This window comes from Capra hircus, chromosome 16 (genome assembly GCF_001704415.2).
Source record: "Capra hircus breed San Clemente chromosome 16, ASM170441v1, whole genome shotgun sequence".
Lineage (NCBI taxonomy): Eukaryota > Metazoa > Chordata > Mammalia > Artiodactyla > Bovidae > Capra > Capra hircus.
Window position 1 is genome coordinate 58,419,249 of NC_030823.1, and position 17,709 is coordinate 58,436,957.

The 17,709-nt window shown below is 38.2% G+C and overlaps 1 protein-coding gene across 7 annotated transcripts in view; it reads left to right on the forward strand.

The window, feature by feature from the left end:
• Window positions 1-17,709, forward strand: part of RASAL2 (RAS protein activator like 2) — a 392,645-nt gene that overhangs the window by 318,402 nt on the left and 56,534 nt on the right. For 6 of the 7 annotated variants that reach the window (XM_013970360.2, XM_013970362.2, XM_018060638.1 and 3 more), the window contains one exon: window positions 8,787-8,896. The exons of the other annotated variant lie outside the window; for it this stretch is intronic. In XM_013970360.2, the coding sequence (XP_013825814.2) occupies window positions 8,787-8,896 (110 nt within the window). The remainder of the gene's footprint in view (window positions 1-8,786; window positions 8,897-17,709) is intronic. 7 annotated transcript variants of the gene reach the window in all.

Genomic DNA, 17,709 nt, shown 5'->3' on the forward strand with positions numbered 1-17,709 from the left:
TCACTTTTAACTTTCATGCATTGGAGAAGGAAATGGCAACCCACTCCAGTGTTCTTGCCTGGAGAATCCCAGGGACGGGGGAGCCTGGTGGGCTTCCATCTATGGGGTTGCACAGAGTCGGACACCACTGAAGTGACTTAGCAGCAGCAGCAGCAGCAGCAGCAGGATGGTCTTGTCTCTCATTGTAGATTTCCTTAGAAGTCAGAGCACAAGGTGAGGTCCTTACAGTGGCCTCCAGGATCTACACAGCATACCGCCTACCCCACTCGCCAGACCAGCACCAGCATGCTACCTCTCTGACCTCATTCCCCACAACTCTTCTTACTGCTTTCTCCATTCCAGCCTCAGTGACTTGACTCTTTTTTGATCATACCAGGCATGCTTTTGCCTTAAAGCCTTTGCCGAGCCTAGTCGCATTGCCTGGAATGCTTTTCCCTTCCAGCATGTGCTGGAAGTATCAAGGCTGACTCACCTTCAAATCTTTATTCACTATAATCTTCATAAGGTCTGCAATGACCATTTTGTATTCCCAGTCCTCTTTACACAGCTCTGTTTTTAACAGTGCTTTTCTTTTGCTAATTTACTTTGTTCTTTGTTTCTTGTCTGTTTCCTTCCACTGGTATGTAAGATTAATGAAGAAAAAGAGTTTTGTTTGTTTTGTTCATTGATATATCTCAAGTACCTCAAGTATCTAACAAATAAATATATGAATAAATGAAGCTTTTTCAGTACTAGCATTAGACTGGGTTTAAATTCTGACTTCTCACCTATTAACTCTTATTACCTATATCAAGTTATTGAATACCTACTTTGTGGAGTTGTTCCATGAATTAAATGTTACCACATATTGGAAAGCACCTGGCCAGTAGTTGATAACCCAGGAGAACATCAATAAATTCTTTCAGCCAACAAATGTTTACTGAACACTTTATGATATGCCAAGTATCACTTACAGGTACTGGCATATATCACTGAGCACAATAGCCCAAATCCCTGATACTGTGGGAATTATTTCTAGTTTGCCTTCCTTTCTTCATTGCAGTAGTTTCTAGAAGGGAAAAAATCATGGTTTCTCCCACCTGTTCAGCTGTGTCTCATCCTAGATTTGTTTCAGTTAATCCTCACAGGTGCCCAGTTTCCATGACTTTAAAAGTGCCTTTGCATTCAGTTATCTATTCTTTGAGATGGCCTCAGGAGGAGAAATTTTAATCCTTATTTTACCTCTAAGAAATCTGAAACCTCAGAGTTATTATTTGTCCCGTATCATTCAACTAGGAGAAATTTGAGCTAGGATTTGAAGCCATACTTCCTGACTCAGGGTTCCCTGTTCTCTCCATGGTGGCATTTGTACCAGAAGCAGCATGATGGGTTTTATTCATTTCACTGCCTATTTAATTTCAGTTCTACAAACATACATTGGGCCCCTACTAGATGCCAGATACCAACCTTGCCCAGGAATGCAAAAATTGTTTAGTTCCTGTCCTGATAAGTTCAGAATTTAATAGGGAAGACTGTTAACACATCAGTGGGTATGCAGCGTGCTAAATGTAATCCTGGCTATATTTATAGATTCTTGGAAGCACATAGGAGGGACAATTAATCTACAACAGGGTCAGGGGTTGCCAAAATAGACACCTTAGAGGAGATCATGGCTCAGCTGAGTCTGAAAGGATGACTTAAACAGGGAAAAGGGAGGGAATATGAGCAGTAGCAGAGATACATGACGAATTCGAGGCTTTCAGAGTTGCTGGTGTCTAAAGCACGAAGCAGGAAATGGCCAGGGATCAGGCTAGAGCAGCTAGGATCTACAAGATGATACCACATCCGAGAGGTAGAACTCTTACCAGGACCATTCTCTTAGCTACCTTTAGGTCAATTATTCCCATCCACTCAGCTGTAGCCAGGGCTGTTCACAGTACAGAGCCTACTGACCTGTATATAAGGAATTGCTCAGAGGGGCTGGTGGGCAAGAGGACATACCATACACTCTAAGGCTTCAGAGAAGGAATAATGTTGCTGGAAGGCTCAGTGCAACCTGGTTGGTCCAGGCAAAGGTATAGAAGGAGCCAAGCTTTGAGCCAAATAGTCTTCTCAGATGAAAACCATAATTCAGTTATATCAAGGAAATGAAAAGAGAATTTTGTAGTAGCTTCTACTACCTCACCAACCACTCTGGGCCATCTTATAATTTCCCTTATCTGTATTCTGTAAACAACTATAATTTTATGTATATAGTTATGAGATTTATTTATTGAGCACTTATTAAGATTTTTTTTTTTTTTTACTTATTAAGATTTAATCTCTGGTGGATGTTAAGATAGATGCAGCATTATTAGTTCACTTCACTTCAGTCACTCAGTTGTGCTGACTCTTTGTGACCCCATGGCATGTAGCATGCCAGGCCTCCCTGTCTATGACCAGCTCCTGGAGTTTACCCAAACTCTTGTCCATTGAGTTGGTGATGCCATCCAACCATCTCATCCTCTGTCATTCCCTTCTGCTGCCTTCAATCTTTCCCAACAACAGGGTCTTTTCAAATGAGTTAGGTCTTCGCATCAGGTGGCCAAAGTATTGGAGTTTCAGCTTCAACATCAGTCCTTCCAATGAACACCCAGGCCTGATTTCCTTTAGGATGGACTGGTTGGATCTCCTTGCAGTCCAGGGGACTCTCAAGAGTCTTCTCCAACACCACAGTTCAAAAGCATCAATAATTCAGTGCTCAGCTTTCTTTATAGTCCAACTCTCACATCTGTACATGACCAGTGGAAAAACCATAGCCTTGACTAGATGGACCTTTGTTGACACAGTAATGTCTCTTCTTTTTAATATGCTGTCTGAAGTGAAGTGAAGTGAAGTCGCTCAGTCGTGTCCGACTCTTTGCTACCCCACGGACTGTAGCCTACTACACTCCTCCGTCTATGGGATTTTCCAGGCAAGAGTACTGGAGTGGGTTGCCATTTCCTTCTCCAGAGGATCTTCCTGACCCAGGAATCGAACCCAGATCTCCCACACTGTAGGCAGACGCTTTACCAGCTGAGCCACCAGGGAAGTCTATATAGGTTGGTCATAACTTTCCTTCCAAGGAGTAAGCATCTTTTAATTTCATGGCTGCAATTACCATCTGCAGTGATTTTGGACCCCCCAAAAATAAAGTCAGCTATTGTTTCAACTGTTTCTCCATCTATTTGTCATGAAGTGATGGGACCAGATGCCATGATTGTAGTTTTCTGAATGTTGAGCTTTAAGCCAATTTTTTCACTCTCCTCTTTCACATTCATTAAGAGGCTCTTTAATTCTTCTTCACTTTCTGCCATAAGGTGGTGTCATGTGCATATATGAGGTTATTGATATTTCTCCCAGCAATCTTGATTCCGGCTTGTGCTTCCTCCACCTCAGAATTTCTCGTGATATACTCTGCATAGAAGTTAATTAAGCAGGGTAACAATATACAGCCTTGACGTACTCCTTTTGCTATTTGGAACCAGTCTGTTGTTCCATGTCCAGTTCTAGCTGTTGCTTCCTGGCCTGCATACAGATTTCTCAAGAGGCAGGTCAGGTGATCTTGTATTCCCATCTCTTTCAGAATTTTCCACAGTTTATTGTGATCCACACAGTCAAAGGCTTTGGCATAGTCAATAAAGCGGAAGCAGATGTTTTTCTGGAACTCTCTTGCTTTTTCGATGATCCAGCAGAAGTTGGCAATTTGATCTCTGGTTCCCCTGCCTTTTCTAAAACCAGCTTGCACATCTGGAAGTTCAGGGTTCACATATTGCTGAAGCCTGGCTTGGAGAATTTTGAGCATTACTTTCCTTGTGTGTGAGATGAGTGCAATTGTGCAGTAGTTTGAGCATTCTTTGGCGTTTCCTTTCTTAGGGATTGGAATGAAAACTGGCCTTTTCCAGTCCTGTGGCCACTGCTGAGTTTTCCAAACTTGCTGGCATATTGAGTGCAGCACTTTCACAGCATCATCTTTCAGGATTTGAAACAGCTCCACTGGAATTCCATCACCTCCGCTAGATTTGTTTGTAGCAATGCTTCCTAAGGCCCACTTCACTTCCCATTCCAGGATGTCTGGCTCTAGGTGAGTGATTGTGAGTGATCACACAGTGTGATTATCTGGGTCATGAAGAACTTTTTTGTACAGTTCTTCTGTGTATTCTTGCCACCTCTGCTTAATATCTTCTGCTTCTTTTTGGTCCATACCATTTCTGTCCTTTATCGAGCCCATCTTTCCATGAAATGTTCCCTTGGTATCTCTCATTTTCTTGAAGAGGTCTCTAGTCTTTCCCATTCTGTTTTTCCCCTCTATTTCTTTGCACTGATCGCTGAGGAAGGCTTTCTTATCTCTCCTTGCTATTCTTTGGTATTCTGCATTCAAATGGGTATATCTTTCCTTTTCTCCTTTGCCTTTCACTTCTCTTCTTTTCACAGCTATTTATAAGGCCTTCTCAGACAGCCATTTTGCTTTTTTGCATTTCTTTCTCTTGAGGATGGCCTTGATCCCTGTCTCCTATACAGTGTCATGAACCTCCATCCATAGTTCATCAGGCACTCAATCAGATCTAGTCCCTTAAATCTATTTCTCACTTCCACTATATAATCATAACGGATTTGATTTAGGTAATACCCGAAAGGTCTAGTGGTTTTCCCTACTTTCTTCAATTTAAATCTGAATTTGGCAATAAGGAGTTCATAATCTGAGCCACAGTCTGCTCCTAATCTTGTTTTTGCTGACTGAATAGAGCTTCTCCATCTTTGTCTACAAAGAATATAATCAGTCTAATTTTGGTGTTGGCCATCTGGTGATGTCCATGTGTAGAGTCTTCTCTTGTGTTGTTGGAAGAGGGTGTTTGCTATGACCAGTCCGTTCTCTTGGCAAAACTCTATTAGCCTTTGCCCTGCTTCATTCTGTACTCCAAGGCCAAATTTGCCTGTTACTCCAGGTGTTTCTTGACTTCCTGCTTTTGCATTCCAGTCCCTGTAATGAAAAGGACATCTTTTTTGGGTGTTAGTTCTAAAAGGTCTTGTAAGTCTTCATAGAACCATTCAACTTCAGCTTCTTCAGCATTACTGGTCGGGGCATAGACTTGGATTACCATGATATTGAATGGTTTGCCTTGGAAATGAACAGAGATCATCCTGTTGTTTTTGAGATTGCATCCAAGTACTGCATTTCGGACTCTTTTGTTGACTATGATGGCTACTCCATTTCTTCTAAGGGATTCCTGCCCACAGTAGTAGATATAATGGTCATCATAGTTAAATTCACCGATTCCAGTCCATTTTAGTTCGCTGATTCCTAGAATACCGATGTTCACTCTTACCATCTCCTGCTTGACCACTTCCAATTTGCCTTGATTCATGGACCTAACATTCCAGGTTCCTATGCAGTATTGCTCTTTACAGCATCGGACGTTGCTTCTATCACCAGTCACATACACAACTGGGTGTTATTTTTGCTTTGTCTCCATCCCTTCATTTTTTCTTATGTTATTTCTCCACTGATCTGCAGTAGCATATTGGGCACCTACCAACCTTGGGAGTTCCTCTTTCAGTGTCCTATCTTTTTGCCTTTTTATACTGTTCATGGGGTTTTCAAGGCAAGAATATTGAATGGTTTGCCATTCCCTTCTCCAGTGGACCACATTCTGTCAGACCTCTCCACCATGACCCATCCATCTTGGGTGACCCCACACGGCATGGCCTAGTTTCATTGAGTTAGACAAGGCTGTGGATCATGTGATCAGATTGGCTAGTTTTCTGTGATTGTGGTTTCAGTCTGTCTGGCCTCTGATACCCTCTCTTAGCGCCTACCATCTTACTTGAGTTTCTCTTATCTTGGATGTGGGGTATCTTGTCTCTGCCAGTTATACATTCAGTTCGGTTCAGTTCAGTCGCTCAGTCGTGTCCGACTCTTTGCGACCCCATGAACCGCAGGACGCCCGGCCTCCCTGTCCATCACCAGCTCCCAGAGTCCACCCAAACCCAATAGCTGGACAAAGCAACTTTCCATTTTCCAATCTTATTTGTTGTTACAACTAATAATTTACCAACCAAACTAAATCTCCTTAATGTATACCCTTCTCATGCTGTGGTCCATATAGGACCCTTGCTCCTCAATTCCTCCAAACCCAAATCATGTCTTCTCTCTGTGACCTAGCATATACCACTTCTTCCGTATAATTTCCCTTCATTTCAATAGATGATGCAACCTCTTCTTTCTCTAAACTCCTGAAATAATTTCCTATGTACCTCTCTAAAATAATACCATGTTTCATCAGTTCTGAGATGTAAATTTTTTTGCATTTTAACATCTCCATAGTTTATGTTTTAACATCTCCACAGTTTAACATCTCCATAGTTTATCTTTTAAAACATGCCATTCATCATCAGTGTTCTTAAAAGAGAGAATATATCCTGGTATTTTGTGGAAAAATATGAAAAACAACTACTCTGAGTCAAAAAAATAGTTCAGAAGAATGAAGAAGCATTAAATACCTTAACCAGTTTTGTATATGTTCTTTCTTTGTGTACACTATGTAATATATGACAAAACCTGCCGACCTTAGTCATTAAAAAAAAACTTCTTTAATGCAAAATAAAGAGTCTTAGTGATAAGTCATTTTGTTACAGCTTAATTGGCAGCGTTTTTTCTTAGTATGCATAAAATAATGGTGTGACAATCACTGGTGTCCTAGATTCAAAGAAATAGATAGTTTTATTTTGTGATTAAATATGTCAGGCATTAATAACATGTACCTTCCTAATACATGTTGTATTATATATATTTATATTAATTTATAGTCCTGTATTAAACTACAGGCCTTTTGAGGGCAAGGATTTTATTTAATCTTTGATACCCTTACAATAGTTGTTACGATGCTTTATACCGTATACATATAAAATAAATATTTAATAAGTGGATTAAAATATGAAGTATAAGATAAAAGTGCCACAGAAAGATAAAGTACTATATGAGTGAATATCTACTAGTACATTCTCAGTTAACTACTTATACTTAACTATAGTTTTGTTAGAAATGTATTTACATATGGTATTTAGTTGGGTCCTTGGGCTGAATCTCAACTTAGGCTCGTGGTTTTTGACCCAGCAATAAATGATCCTAATAGAATTCTATAAATTTCAGTCTTGCTTGCTGATTGCATTCTTAAGAAAATGTGATGACTCGTCTTGACTGAATCATAGCAGGTAGTAAATAAAACCTCTGCCTTGGAGAACAAATAACAGTGACTTTCCCTAATGATGCTAAGATTATACAGGAAACCAGGCAAATGCCTGTCTCTAAGAAATATAGTACTTTTAAAATAGCCTTGTTTTTTTTCCCTCCAATCCATCTCAATAACCCCTATAATAAAAAACCTGGGAAATAAAAAACAGTTTAGGGAATTTTATTTGTGTGATATTTTCTAGTTTTTATCCTTATTCTTTGGACTACAAGAACAAGAAATAACATAAGCATTTTTCTTCAGTCAGCTAAATATTTCCAATTCTGATTCAAATAAGTAATTTCCATCATTCTCTCAGAGTGCTTATGTGTTTGCAAACCGTACTTGGCATGGAAAAGCAGTGGTAGTCCACTCTGCTATTCACTGGATATCTCCACTTATCTTTCTGGATTGTACATTCTTTCCCTGTTGAAGTTAGGCGTGGTCATGTGACTTTTTTGTCTAATAAAATGAGACCATTAGTGACGTAAAGCTTTCAGAGCAAGTACAAAATTTCCCACACTTCCTTTATCCTGCTGCAGCAACTATAGAAGCACAGAGATGGAGCCACCCTTAGCACAAGACCCTGCATGAGGATAGCATAGAGCCAGGTCCCCATCACATTTGACCTGCTCAGAGATACGTAGTATGTTTTGTATGAGATTATTATTTTGTGTGAGATCATATTATTGTAAAGTTATTAGATAAGTATAACCTAGCTTATTGTGATTAATATAGTCTTTACTCCAAAACAGTGGAGTTTAATGGTAACTAAAAGAATATAACAGATTTGATGTGCTGTTATTGGCCTGGTATTTTTTTTTCCTTTTGGAAATATTATTGTATTTCCATGCATCAAAATACTTTTCTTTGAATTACAGTCTTTTGTCAAAACATTTTGAGATACCTCTGTAAGATGTCCTTTCATCTCCCAACAGTAGAACCGTTTCTTAAAAGAAATGCTCATTGATGTTCATTCTTGTCTTTACTTTTTTATTCAGCAAGCTTTTTTGAATGTCAGGTGCTAAGACTGGACGATGTTCAAGGCACTCTGGATGGTTTGGTAGAAGTGGCACAAAGTAAGCAGGGGCTAAAAACTATAAGGCGCTTTGTTCTTTGGAAGTCTAGGTGCTTCACTGGTTTCACATACCAATTTCATTTTAAAATAGTTAAACTATATTTGAAAGTTAACATCATAAATACCATATCCAAGGTGACATAGATCAAATATGCCGCTGTTGAGACCACCAACATATGACCTTAAAAGTTAGAAGTTTCTTTACCATAGCTAGTATAGAGACAGTTTAAGAAATAAGAACTTAAGTGCCATCAAAAAGTCTAATTCTCCCAATTATCTTGGAAGAAAAAAATTTTTAGCACATTACCAAGTGGTTTCCAGCGACTGTGTTTTACAAATTAAAAAATTAAAAGCTAGATTCTGTTTCTGGTCTTGATTATAAGAATCTGAGTAGCTTTTATAAAGTCAGTGCAGACGAGTTAAGCAATAGCAAGGTTCCCCTTTTGTTCTTTTTCCTATCACCTTCTGCCTTTTCATTCTAGGGGTTCTTCAGCAAGCGCCTAAAAGGCTCCATCAAGAGGACCAAAAGCCAATCAAAGCTTGACCGAAACACGAGCTTTCGGCTTCCCTCTCTTCGCAATACCGATGACAGGTAGGCATTCACTTGCTTAAAACACAGAAAGCAATTTTACAGTGCACTTTGGTAAGATATTTTGGTCTTCTCTAACTGTGCATCAGTGATAATCCTAGAGAACTGATAAAAAAATTTACTGTTTTGTCTTGCTCATATTGAGGCACGGTACAAAATATTAGCTTACATACCAAACCAGTTTAAAAATCTTGCAATATTGGAAAGTGTGCAGATACCTAAGAACTAATTTAAGAGTCAGTTGTGCTATTTCTGTCGAATTGTGTTCTCGTGGTCCAAGGTGTATCTTTCTTCGGTAGAATGGCTTTAAGGGATGCTGATGGCTATAGCTAACATTTTCTGAGCACTATACTAAATGCTTTATATACTTTATCTTGTTTAATCTTTAGAATAACCCTGTAAGAGAAATACTAATATTATCACGATTTTACAGGTGACAAGAATGAGAAAGAGAGGTTCCAAGGTTATACCACTTAGTAAATAGAAAAAATGGTTAAACTTGGGCAACTTTGCTCTGAGTCCCTGGTCTTCACTGCTGTCTTGTTCTTTGTGTATACTATATGAACTCGGCCTTATTCATCTACAGTCACATCTAGAAGGCCTGTATGAAAAGGAAGCCTTGAGATTTCTCTAGTGGTCCAGTGGCTAAGACTCTGTTCCCAATACAGGGGGCCCAAGTTCAGTCCCTGGTCAGGGAACTAGATCCCACATACTACAACTAAAGATTCCACATGCTGCAATGAAGATCAAAGCTCCTTCATGCCACAACTAAGACCCAGCACTGCCAGATAAATAAGTGAAAAAAAAAGAAAGAAATTCTTTTTTACAAAAGGAAGCCTGGATTTCAATAATTAGTACTACCAGCTTGAGCAAACCTCACATGCATAGCTCTCTAAGGATAACAGCCTTCTAAAATGATTGAATGTATGCTAGGACACATTTGTAATAATTCATGTCTCCACAGTGCTCAAAATTTAGGAAATGGTACTCTTGTGTCTTGACACATCACCACCATCACCAGTATTTATTGAGTGCTTACTCTGTGCCAAGTATTTTTAATGTAGTCTCTCATGTAATGCAACCCTAGATACTATTTTACAAATGAGGAACTAAGGCAAAAGAGATTGAGAAGCATGCCCATAGTCACACAGCTAATTAGTAGAGCTTGGATTTAAACTTTTGTCTGCCTTTCATAATGATCCTCCTATTTATACTTGGGTGTTTCTTTTTCTTTTCAGTAATAAGTCCATTATTTCCAGCTACCTGCATCATAAGTAGAAATATAGATTGTAATCTCATAATTGCAGATTATAGACTTGCCAGGCAGAAAGTTACTCTCATTTTATAAATAAAGTACCTTTTCCCCTATACTGAATTGATGAGCGGCTACAGCTTTATCAGCTCTTCTTATCCTTGAACCACTTTAGAGATGTTCTGTGAAGTTTGCAAGTATGTTCAATTGCAGTACAATTGTATTGTTAGATATCTCTTTTATACCTCTTTGTTTTAAGGGTAATCATTTTAATCTTTTATTCTCATATTTTCCCTTAGATTCCTATTATTCTACAACTTTCATCATTGTAAGAATTCAAATCATTTTGTAAATAAGTCTCAATAAAATAGAAATGACAAGATTTTTCAGAATATTGGTTTTTAAGGACAAGGAAATGGTATAGCAACGAAAACATTCCTAATTCAATCACCAGTTCCTTAAACTCTGTAGCATCACGTATAAACTTGAGAGACAAGGAGATATTTTTTGTAGGTATACTTTATTGTATAATCTTGCACTAAATATCACTTTCTCAGTTTCAAACCAAGTGCTCTCTCCTATTCTGTTTTGCTTTAGGTAGCCTAGAGGAATTCTTGGATTGAATTACCAAGAGATTATATTCTCCGGGAGTCTGCTATTGCTATTATATAGGCAGCACATTTTCAGCCTTTCCAATGATTTAAATTCCTTATATGTGACTTCCATGCTATTCTACTTCAGTCAACAGTAGTATCTTTCTGACTCAAATACAGCATACTAAATAAATACAGCATAATAAAAAAAGTGCTAATAAATCTCAAATATTAGATAATCCTTTTTGTCTTCCAAATCCATTTATAGAGGTTTTCTAAACAGAAATTTTTCAGAAACTTTATTATTCTTATATAGGGATATACTCACTAGAAGTTTGAATATATCACAGTTCAAACAACAAAAAAAGACCTTCTTGCCACCAGATCATCTGAAAACACAGATAAATAGACCTAAGGTACAAGATCTTAATCAACTGAGTTCTTCAAATTGGTAACCTTACTAGTATCATTAAGAGATTTTTCCAAAGACCCTTGGTCTTGTGCCATATGCATCAGTTGCTGAAATCAGGCCATTTCTTCCAAAATGGTATGTGGTGTCTAAATCTAAGTAGAAAAACATTTCTGTTCTTATGGCAAGTCTGCAGAAACTCTAGGCAAACCTAAGTAAGCAACCCCTTTTTGCAGTTTCTAAATTGTATTATAAATTGCTTGTGTCTTTGTGTAAAAGGAAAAAAGCTTCAATACATTAAGTCACCTTCCTTTTCTTCCCATATAAATAACCTCATTAACAGTTTGTATATTTTCAAACCTTTTTTTAAAAAATCCATACATGAATGCATACATATGTATATTTTGCTTGTTTTCATAAAGCTGGTGTTGTTGGTGTTTAGTCAGTGAGTCGTGTCTGACTCTTGCGACCCCATGGACTATAGCCCAACAGGCTCCTCTGTCCATGGGATTTCCCAGGCAAGACTACTGGAGTGGGTTGCCATTTCCTTCTCCAGGAGATCTTCCCGACCTAGGGATCGAACCAAAGTCTCCTGCATTGCAGGCAGATTCTTTACCACTGAGCCACCAGGGAAGCCTTTCACATAAGTGGGATCATATTATATGTATTACTTTGTGACTTCGCTTTATAGAATAAATATTTTGGACAACTTTATATGTCAGTCATATAAATCTACATAATTCTTTTTAACAACAACAGTTTTTTGTAACATGTGTACATCACTTCCCTGCTGATGAATATTTTGTTTCTCCATTCTTGGGCATAAAATAGAGATGTAATAATCATTTTTGTTATGTGCCTTTCTCTCCTTACTTGATGGGGTTAGATTTCTGAAGAAGAACTACTAGTATGAAGAATATACAATATCATATTGTTCTTCAGAAAAGCTGTACTAATTTCCATTCCCACACATAGGTTAGGATCAATTTTATCCATGGATAAATAACAAGGTCCTCCTGTATAGAGAGGGAATAGGATTCAATATGCTGTGATAAACCATAATGGAAAACACTATTAGAAAAAAAATATATATATATATATAACCAAGTCACTTTGTTGTACAACAGAAATTGATATAACATTGTACAGAAACTATACATCAATAATAAAAATTACTTTTATCCGTCAAACATATATTTTATCAGTATGATGGATGAATAGAAATAGTAAACACATGTACAGTATGTACTGGGCTTCCTGGCTAGCTCAGTGGTAAAGAATCTGCCTTCAGTGCAGCAGACCCAGGTTCTATCCCTGGGCATGAAGATCCCCTGGAGGAGGGCTTGGCAACCCATTCCACTATTCTTGCATGAGAATCCCGGGACAGAGGAGACTGGCGGGCGACAATCCATAGGTCACAAAGAGTCTGACGCAACTGAGGCAACTTAGCACTTGCACACACAGTGTGTACTATGTGTCATACACGGGTCTAAGCACTTCACATGAATGAACTCATTCAATCATTATAACAACCCTAGTTACACTCATGACGCTATTTTGAAGAGGAGAGAACTGAAACCGAGAAATGAGTGAATTGCACAAGGTCGCACATCAGAAAATGGCAAGACTGTGATTCAAATTCAAGAATTCTAGCTCTGGAGTGTACATTCTTAACTTCATGCTGTATTGCCCCTCACAGAAAAGTCAGGTAGCAGACGTTTGTTTGTTTTAATTTCTATTCCCTAATGCCTGGTAAGTTGAACATCTTTTCAGAAGTTTTCTTCTTCAGTGACTTGCTTATTGATCCCTTTGCCCATTTCCTATTGAGCTGTTTGTCCTTTATCTAATGATCTGGAGTATGCGTTTATTATTACAAGGGATTGTAAGCCACTGTTACTCATATTGTTAAATTTTTCTTCCAGTCAGTTACTTGTGTTTTAAAATCATGTCTCTAGACTATATAGAAGTTTTAAATTTTCATTTGGTGCAACATGTCAGTCTTTGTGGGCTCAACTGTCCAAATTTGACCAGAACTCTGAACTCAAGAAGACAGGGATCTCTTTCTCATTAAATTTCTCATTATAATGCTGTTCAGTTCACTTTCTCTCTCTCCTTCAAGAGGAGGAAATATTCTGTCTGGGGTATCAGAAGGATAATGAAGTAGTGATCATGATATTTTGAATTTTTAAAGGTTTTTGATAACTACAAACCTTATTTAGCACTCATTACATTTTAAAAATGTAAAATTATTCTCTTGAGGTCTGAGTTACTGCTTAAAGATGGCAGAAAAGCAGTTGTAAGTGAGTCCATTTCATCTAAAGAAGGTTTATTATATGTGATCAGTAAGTTTTTCTGTGCAAAAGACTAAAAGGTTATTTTAACATGCAGACTCAATTGATCAAAAAGACCCTGCAGGTCTGTTTAGCCAATGATCTGCAAGTCATAAACTCTGCTGTAAGGCCCTGATAGAATTTGGTGCCAAGGTTGCCTTGGGGATCAATTTATAATGATTCTTAAACTTAGAATTTCCTTTGTGAAACTGTAGGGCATAGACATGAGAAGTAAAATGTTGCCAAATAATATTTCTAAAAACCAAATATCTTGTCACACAGTAACATAGGTGATTGTGAGAGTTATGTACAGAGTAGAAAGCCATGTGCTACCAGGGAATATAGAGAAGTAAAGACACAGCCCAACCTTAAGGAGTCAACAGAAGTAAATATCCAAGAAGAAATGGTGCAGGGAGGTAAGATTACTTCTTGTTGAGTGGATCGAGAAGGACCTTAGAGGGCAGTAGCAGTGAGTTATACCTTAGAAAACAAGTATAATTTGAACTGAGAAATAGACATGGAGAGAGTACTCTTCCAGATGGAAATAATAAGCAAAAGAAGAGAGCCGCAAATTACAGAGCTTGAAAAGAGCTTACCCCCAGAACTCTGGAAAGATTCAGCTCCTACCCAGCTCTAAAAGGCTAGCAGCCAGGCTTACATTTATACAGAGCAAATTTGAGAAACTCAACCAGATAAAAAGATACCAACATTTATGTCCCCCCATTACAATTTCCGGAGAAGGCAATGGCAACCCACTCCAGTACTCTTGCCTGGAAAATCCCATGGATGGAGGAGCCTGGTGGGCTGCAGTCCATGGGGTCGCTAAGAGTCGGACACGACTGAGCGACTTCACTTTCACGCATTGGAGAAGGCAATGGCACCCCACTCCAGTATTCTTGCTTGGAGAATCTCAGGGACGGGAGAGCGTGGTGGGCTGCCATCTGTGAGGTCGCACAGAGTCGGACACGACTGAAGCAACTTAGCAGCAGCACAGCATTACAATTTCAGCTGGTAATTCTACTCCTAATTATATCCAAGAGAAGTGAAAACATTATGTCCCCACAAAAACTTGTACATGAATGTTTATAAGCATTATTTATAATTGCCCCAAAATGATACTGACCCAGATGTCCATCAGCTGATGAGTGGATATACAAAAGATGATACATCCACCTAATACACTATTATTCAGTCTTAAAAAAAAAGAATGGAATGCTGATACATGCTACAGTATGGATAAACCTTGAAAACTTTATGCAAAGTGAAAGAAGCCAGTCACAAAAGACTGCAGAATGTACAATCCATTTATGTGAAATGTCCAGAATAGGCAAATCTATGAAGACAGCAGATTAACGGCTGCTAGAGGCTGGGGATATAGGGCAGGGGAGTGAGGAATGAAAAATGACTGCTAATGGACATGAGGTTTCTTTTTTGGAGTGATGAAATGATTTAAGCTTAGACTGTGGTGATAATTGCACAATTCTGAGTATACTGAAAATGGTGTGCTTTAAGTGGGTAGATTTTATGGTATGTTAATTATATCTCAATAAAGATGTTAAATTACTTTTTAAAAAACATCTGGCCAGGAAGTACTCTGCAATGAAGCTCATTAATCTGTAAGCTATATTCCAGCACACAGTTTTCCACTGAGTTCTTTAGCACTTTAAAATAAAGACAGATGGCCAAGAATCTCCAGATATTGAGGAAATTCTTCACCATGAAAGGCAGGAGGAAAAACAAATAAATAGGAGAGAGAAAAAAGAACTCAGAAGAAACAGAGACAATGCACAAAGCCAAAACCAACTTCTAAGCGTAATAAATATTTTCAACAGATAAGGCTGTGCATCTATGAAACAATAATATGCTGTAAGAAAAGGAACCTCAATGACACAAGAAAGAGTTTGAAAATTAAAATATGTAAACTACAGTCAAGTCAGTTTCCCAGAAAGTGGAACAGAAAATGAGAAAATCAATCCAGAAGATTCTAATAAAAGAAGAGTTTTCTTAGAAAAGTTTGGAGAGGAAACTGTCAAAGAAATAATACAAGAAAATGTCCAAAAACAAGAAAATATAAATGTACATAGTGGAAAGGCCACCATATTCCAGGGAGTGAAAAATAACAAAAGACTTTCCAGCACACACGCACACACACACACACACCAGTTCACATTATCATGAAAGAGCACAATACCGAGGCTTAAAAAAAGAATCATAAAAGCTTCTAGAAAGAAAAATTAGGTTACATGCAAAGGAGGTATGAAAGGATTGCATTACAGTTCTCAATAGAATATTAAAAATCAAAAGTCACTGGAGCAGTGTTGTCAAAATTCTGAGTGGAGGTTATTTTCAACCCAGTAATCCATACACAGGACAATCCTTGAATGTCAAATGGGGAGTTTAGATTTTATTGTATAAGCAGTGGGGGGACATTAACCATTTTTGAGCAAGGAAGTGACCTGATTAGAATTGTGCCATGTATAGATTAATTCAGCAGTGGAATTTCACATGACTTGGTTTGCAGAGACTAAATTTGGGATTCCAATTAAGTTGAGGGGGGAGCTATTTTAAGAAATAAGGAAGGCTCTAAAGAGGGTAGTTGGCAGTGGGGATGAAGAATCAGAGACAAGATAGGAGAAACATTTTAGAGGCAAAATCAATAGGCTGTCACAGTCATTATTGTTCCAAAGCCATCTAATCAGATAAAAGCCAGTAAAGTGATTTCCCAGAATCAGTATTGGCACCATGTTCACAGTAAAGCCATATCATGTGAAAGGGTACAGGGACAGGAGAAGACTCTGATATGTCTACCTTTTGTTGAAATGCACTTTGAAAAGTTTAAAAGTTTGAAACTGCTGAAAAACCATGGTCATACCGCACTGTCAGGCATTCCAGGATTTTGAATGCCAGTCAGGTTGCCAACCTTGCTCTGGAAGTGCTACTTAAATTTATCAACGTCTTGAGGTAAAAGTAAGCACATGGAGTAGAATTTTCTCAATTCCCTCAAATGTCCTTCAAGTAAAAACCTCTGCAGTAATGTCTTCGATTCTGAGACTCACTGACGAAGTATGGTTTTAAAGTCTGCTTGTTCCCTGTCAGGAGATATTTAAGAGTAACTGTAGTGTTCATTTGTAGGATATATATACTCAGCTTCTTCTGTTTCTCCTGATTAGAACCAATTTTTTAACTCTTTCTCTTTTTAATTCATATACTGACAAGCAGTTAGAGAGTCTTGCAAGCACTTCCCCCAATAGTGTATGTGTGCTCAGTCAGAGTCATGTCCAACTCTTTGTGACCCCATGGACTGTAGCCTACCAGGCTCCTCTGTCCATGGGATTTTCCAGGTATGAAGACTGGAGTGGGGTGCCATTTCCTCCTCTAGGGGATCTTCCCGACCCAGGGACCGAACTCACACCACTGCATTGGCAGATGGATTCTTTACCACTGAGCGACCTGGGAAGCCCAGTGATATAACTGTAATATAATATCAAAACCAAGTAATTGACATTGATACTGGACTACAGACTTTATTCAGTTTTCACCAATTTTTATGTGCACTTATTTGTGTGTGTTTATAGTTCAGTGCAGCTTAATCCTACATATAGATTTGTGTAACCACCACCATCACAATCGAGATACAGAATTATTCCATTACCAGAAAAGAACTCTCTGCTACTCTTTACAGTCATACCCTCCTCTCTATACCTATCCCTGTCCCCTACCAAGCACGTTTTGTTTTCCACCTCTATGATTTTGTTATTCAAGTGTTATATAAATGGAATTGTATAATGTGTAACCATTTAAGAGTGGCATTTTTTTCACTAAATAAAATGCCCTTGAAGTCCCTCCAAATTGTTGCATCTGTCAATAGTTTGTTCCTTGTTATTGCTGAGTAGTATTCTATTGTATGGATGTACCAAGGTTAAACCAACCACCCACTGGAGAACATTGGTTTCTAGTTTTTAGCTATTAGGAATAAAGCCCCTATGAACAGTTGTATACACATAAGTTTTCATTTCTCTACAGTAAATACACAAGCATGGAATTACTAGGTTATATAAATACTTGCTTAGGTTAATAAGAAACTGCTGAACTATTCTGCAGAGTACCTGTACAATTTTACATTTCCACCAGCAATTTTATGGGGGGATGTGTGTGTGTCCATGTCCCTGTCCCAAGAGATTTTCACCTAAGTTTTCTTCCAAAGGTTTTGTGATTTTTTGCTTTTATATGTA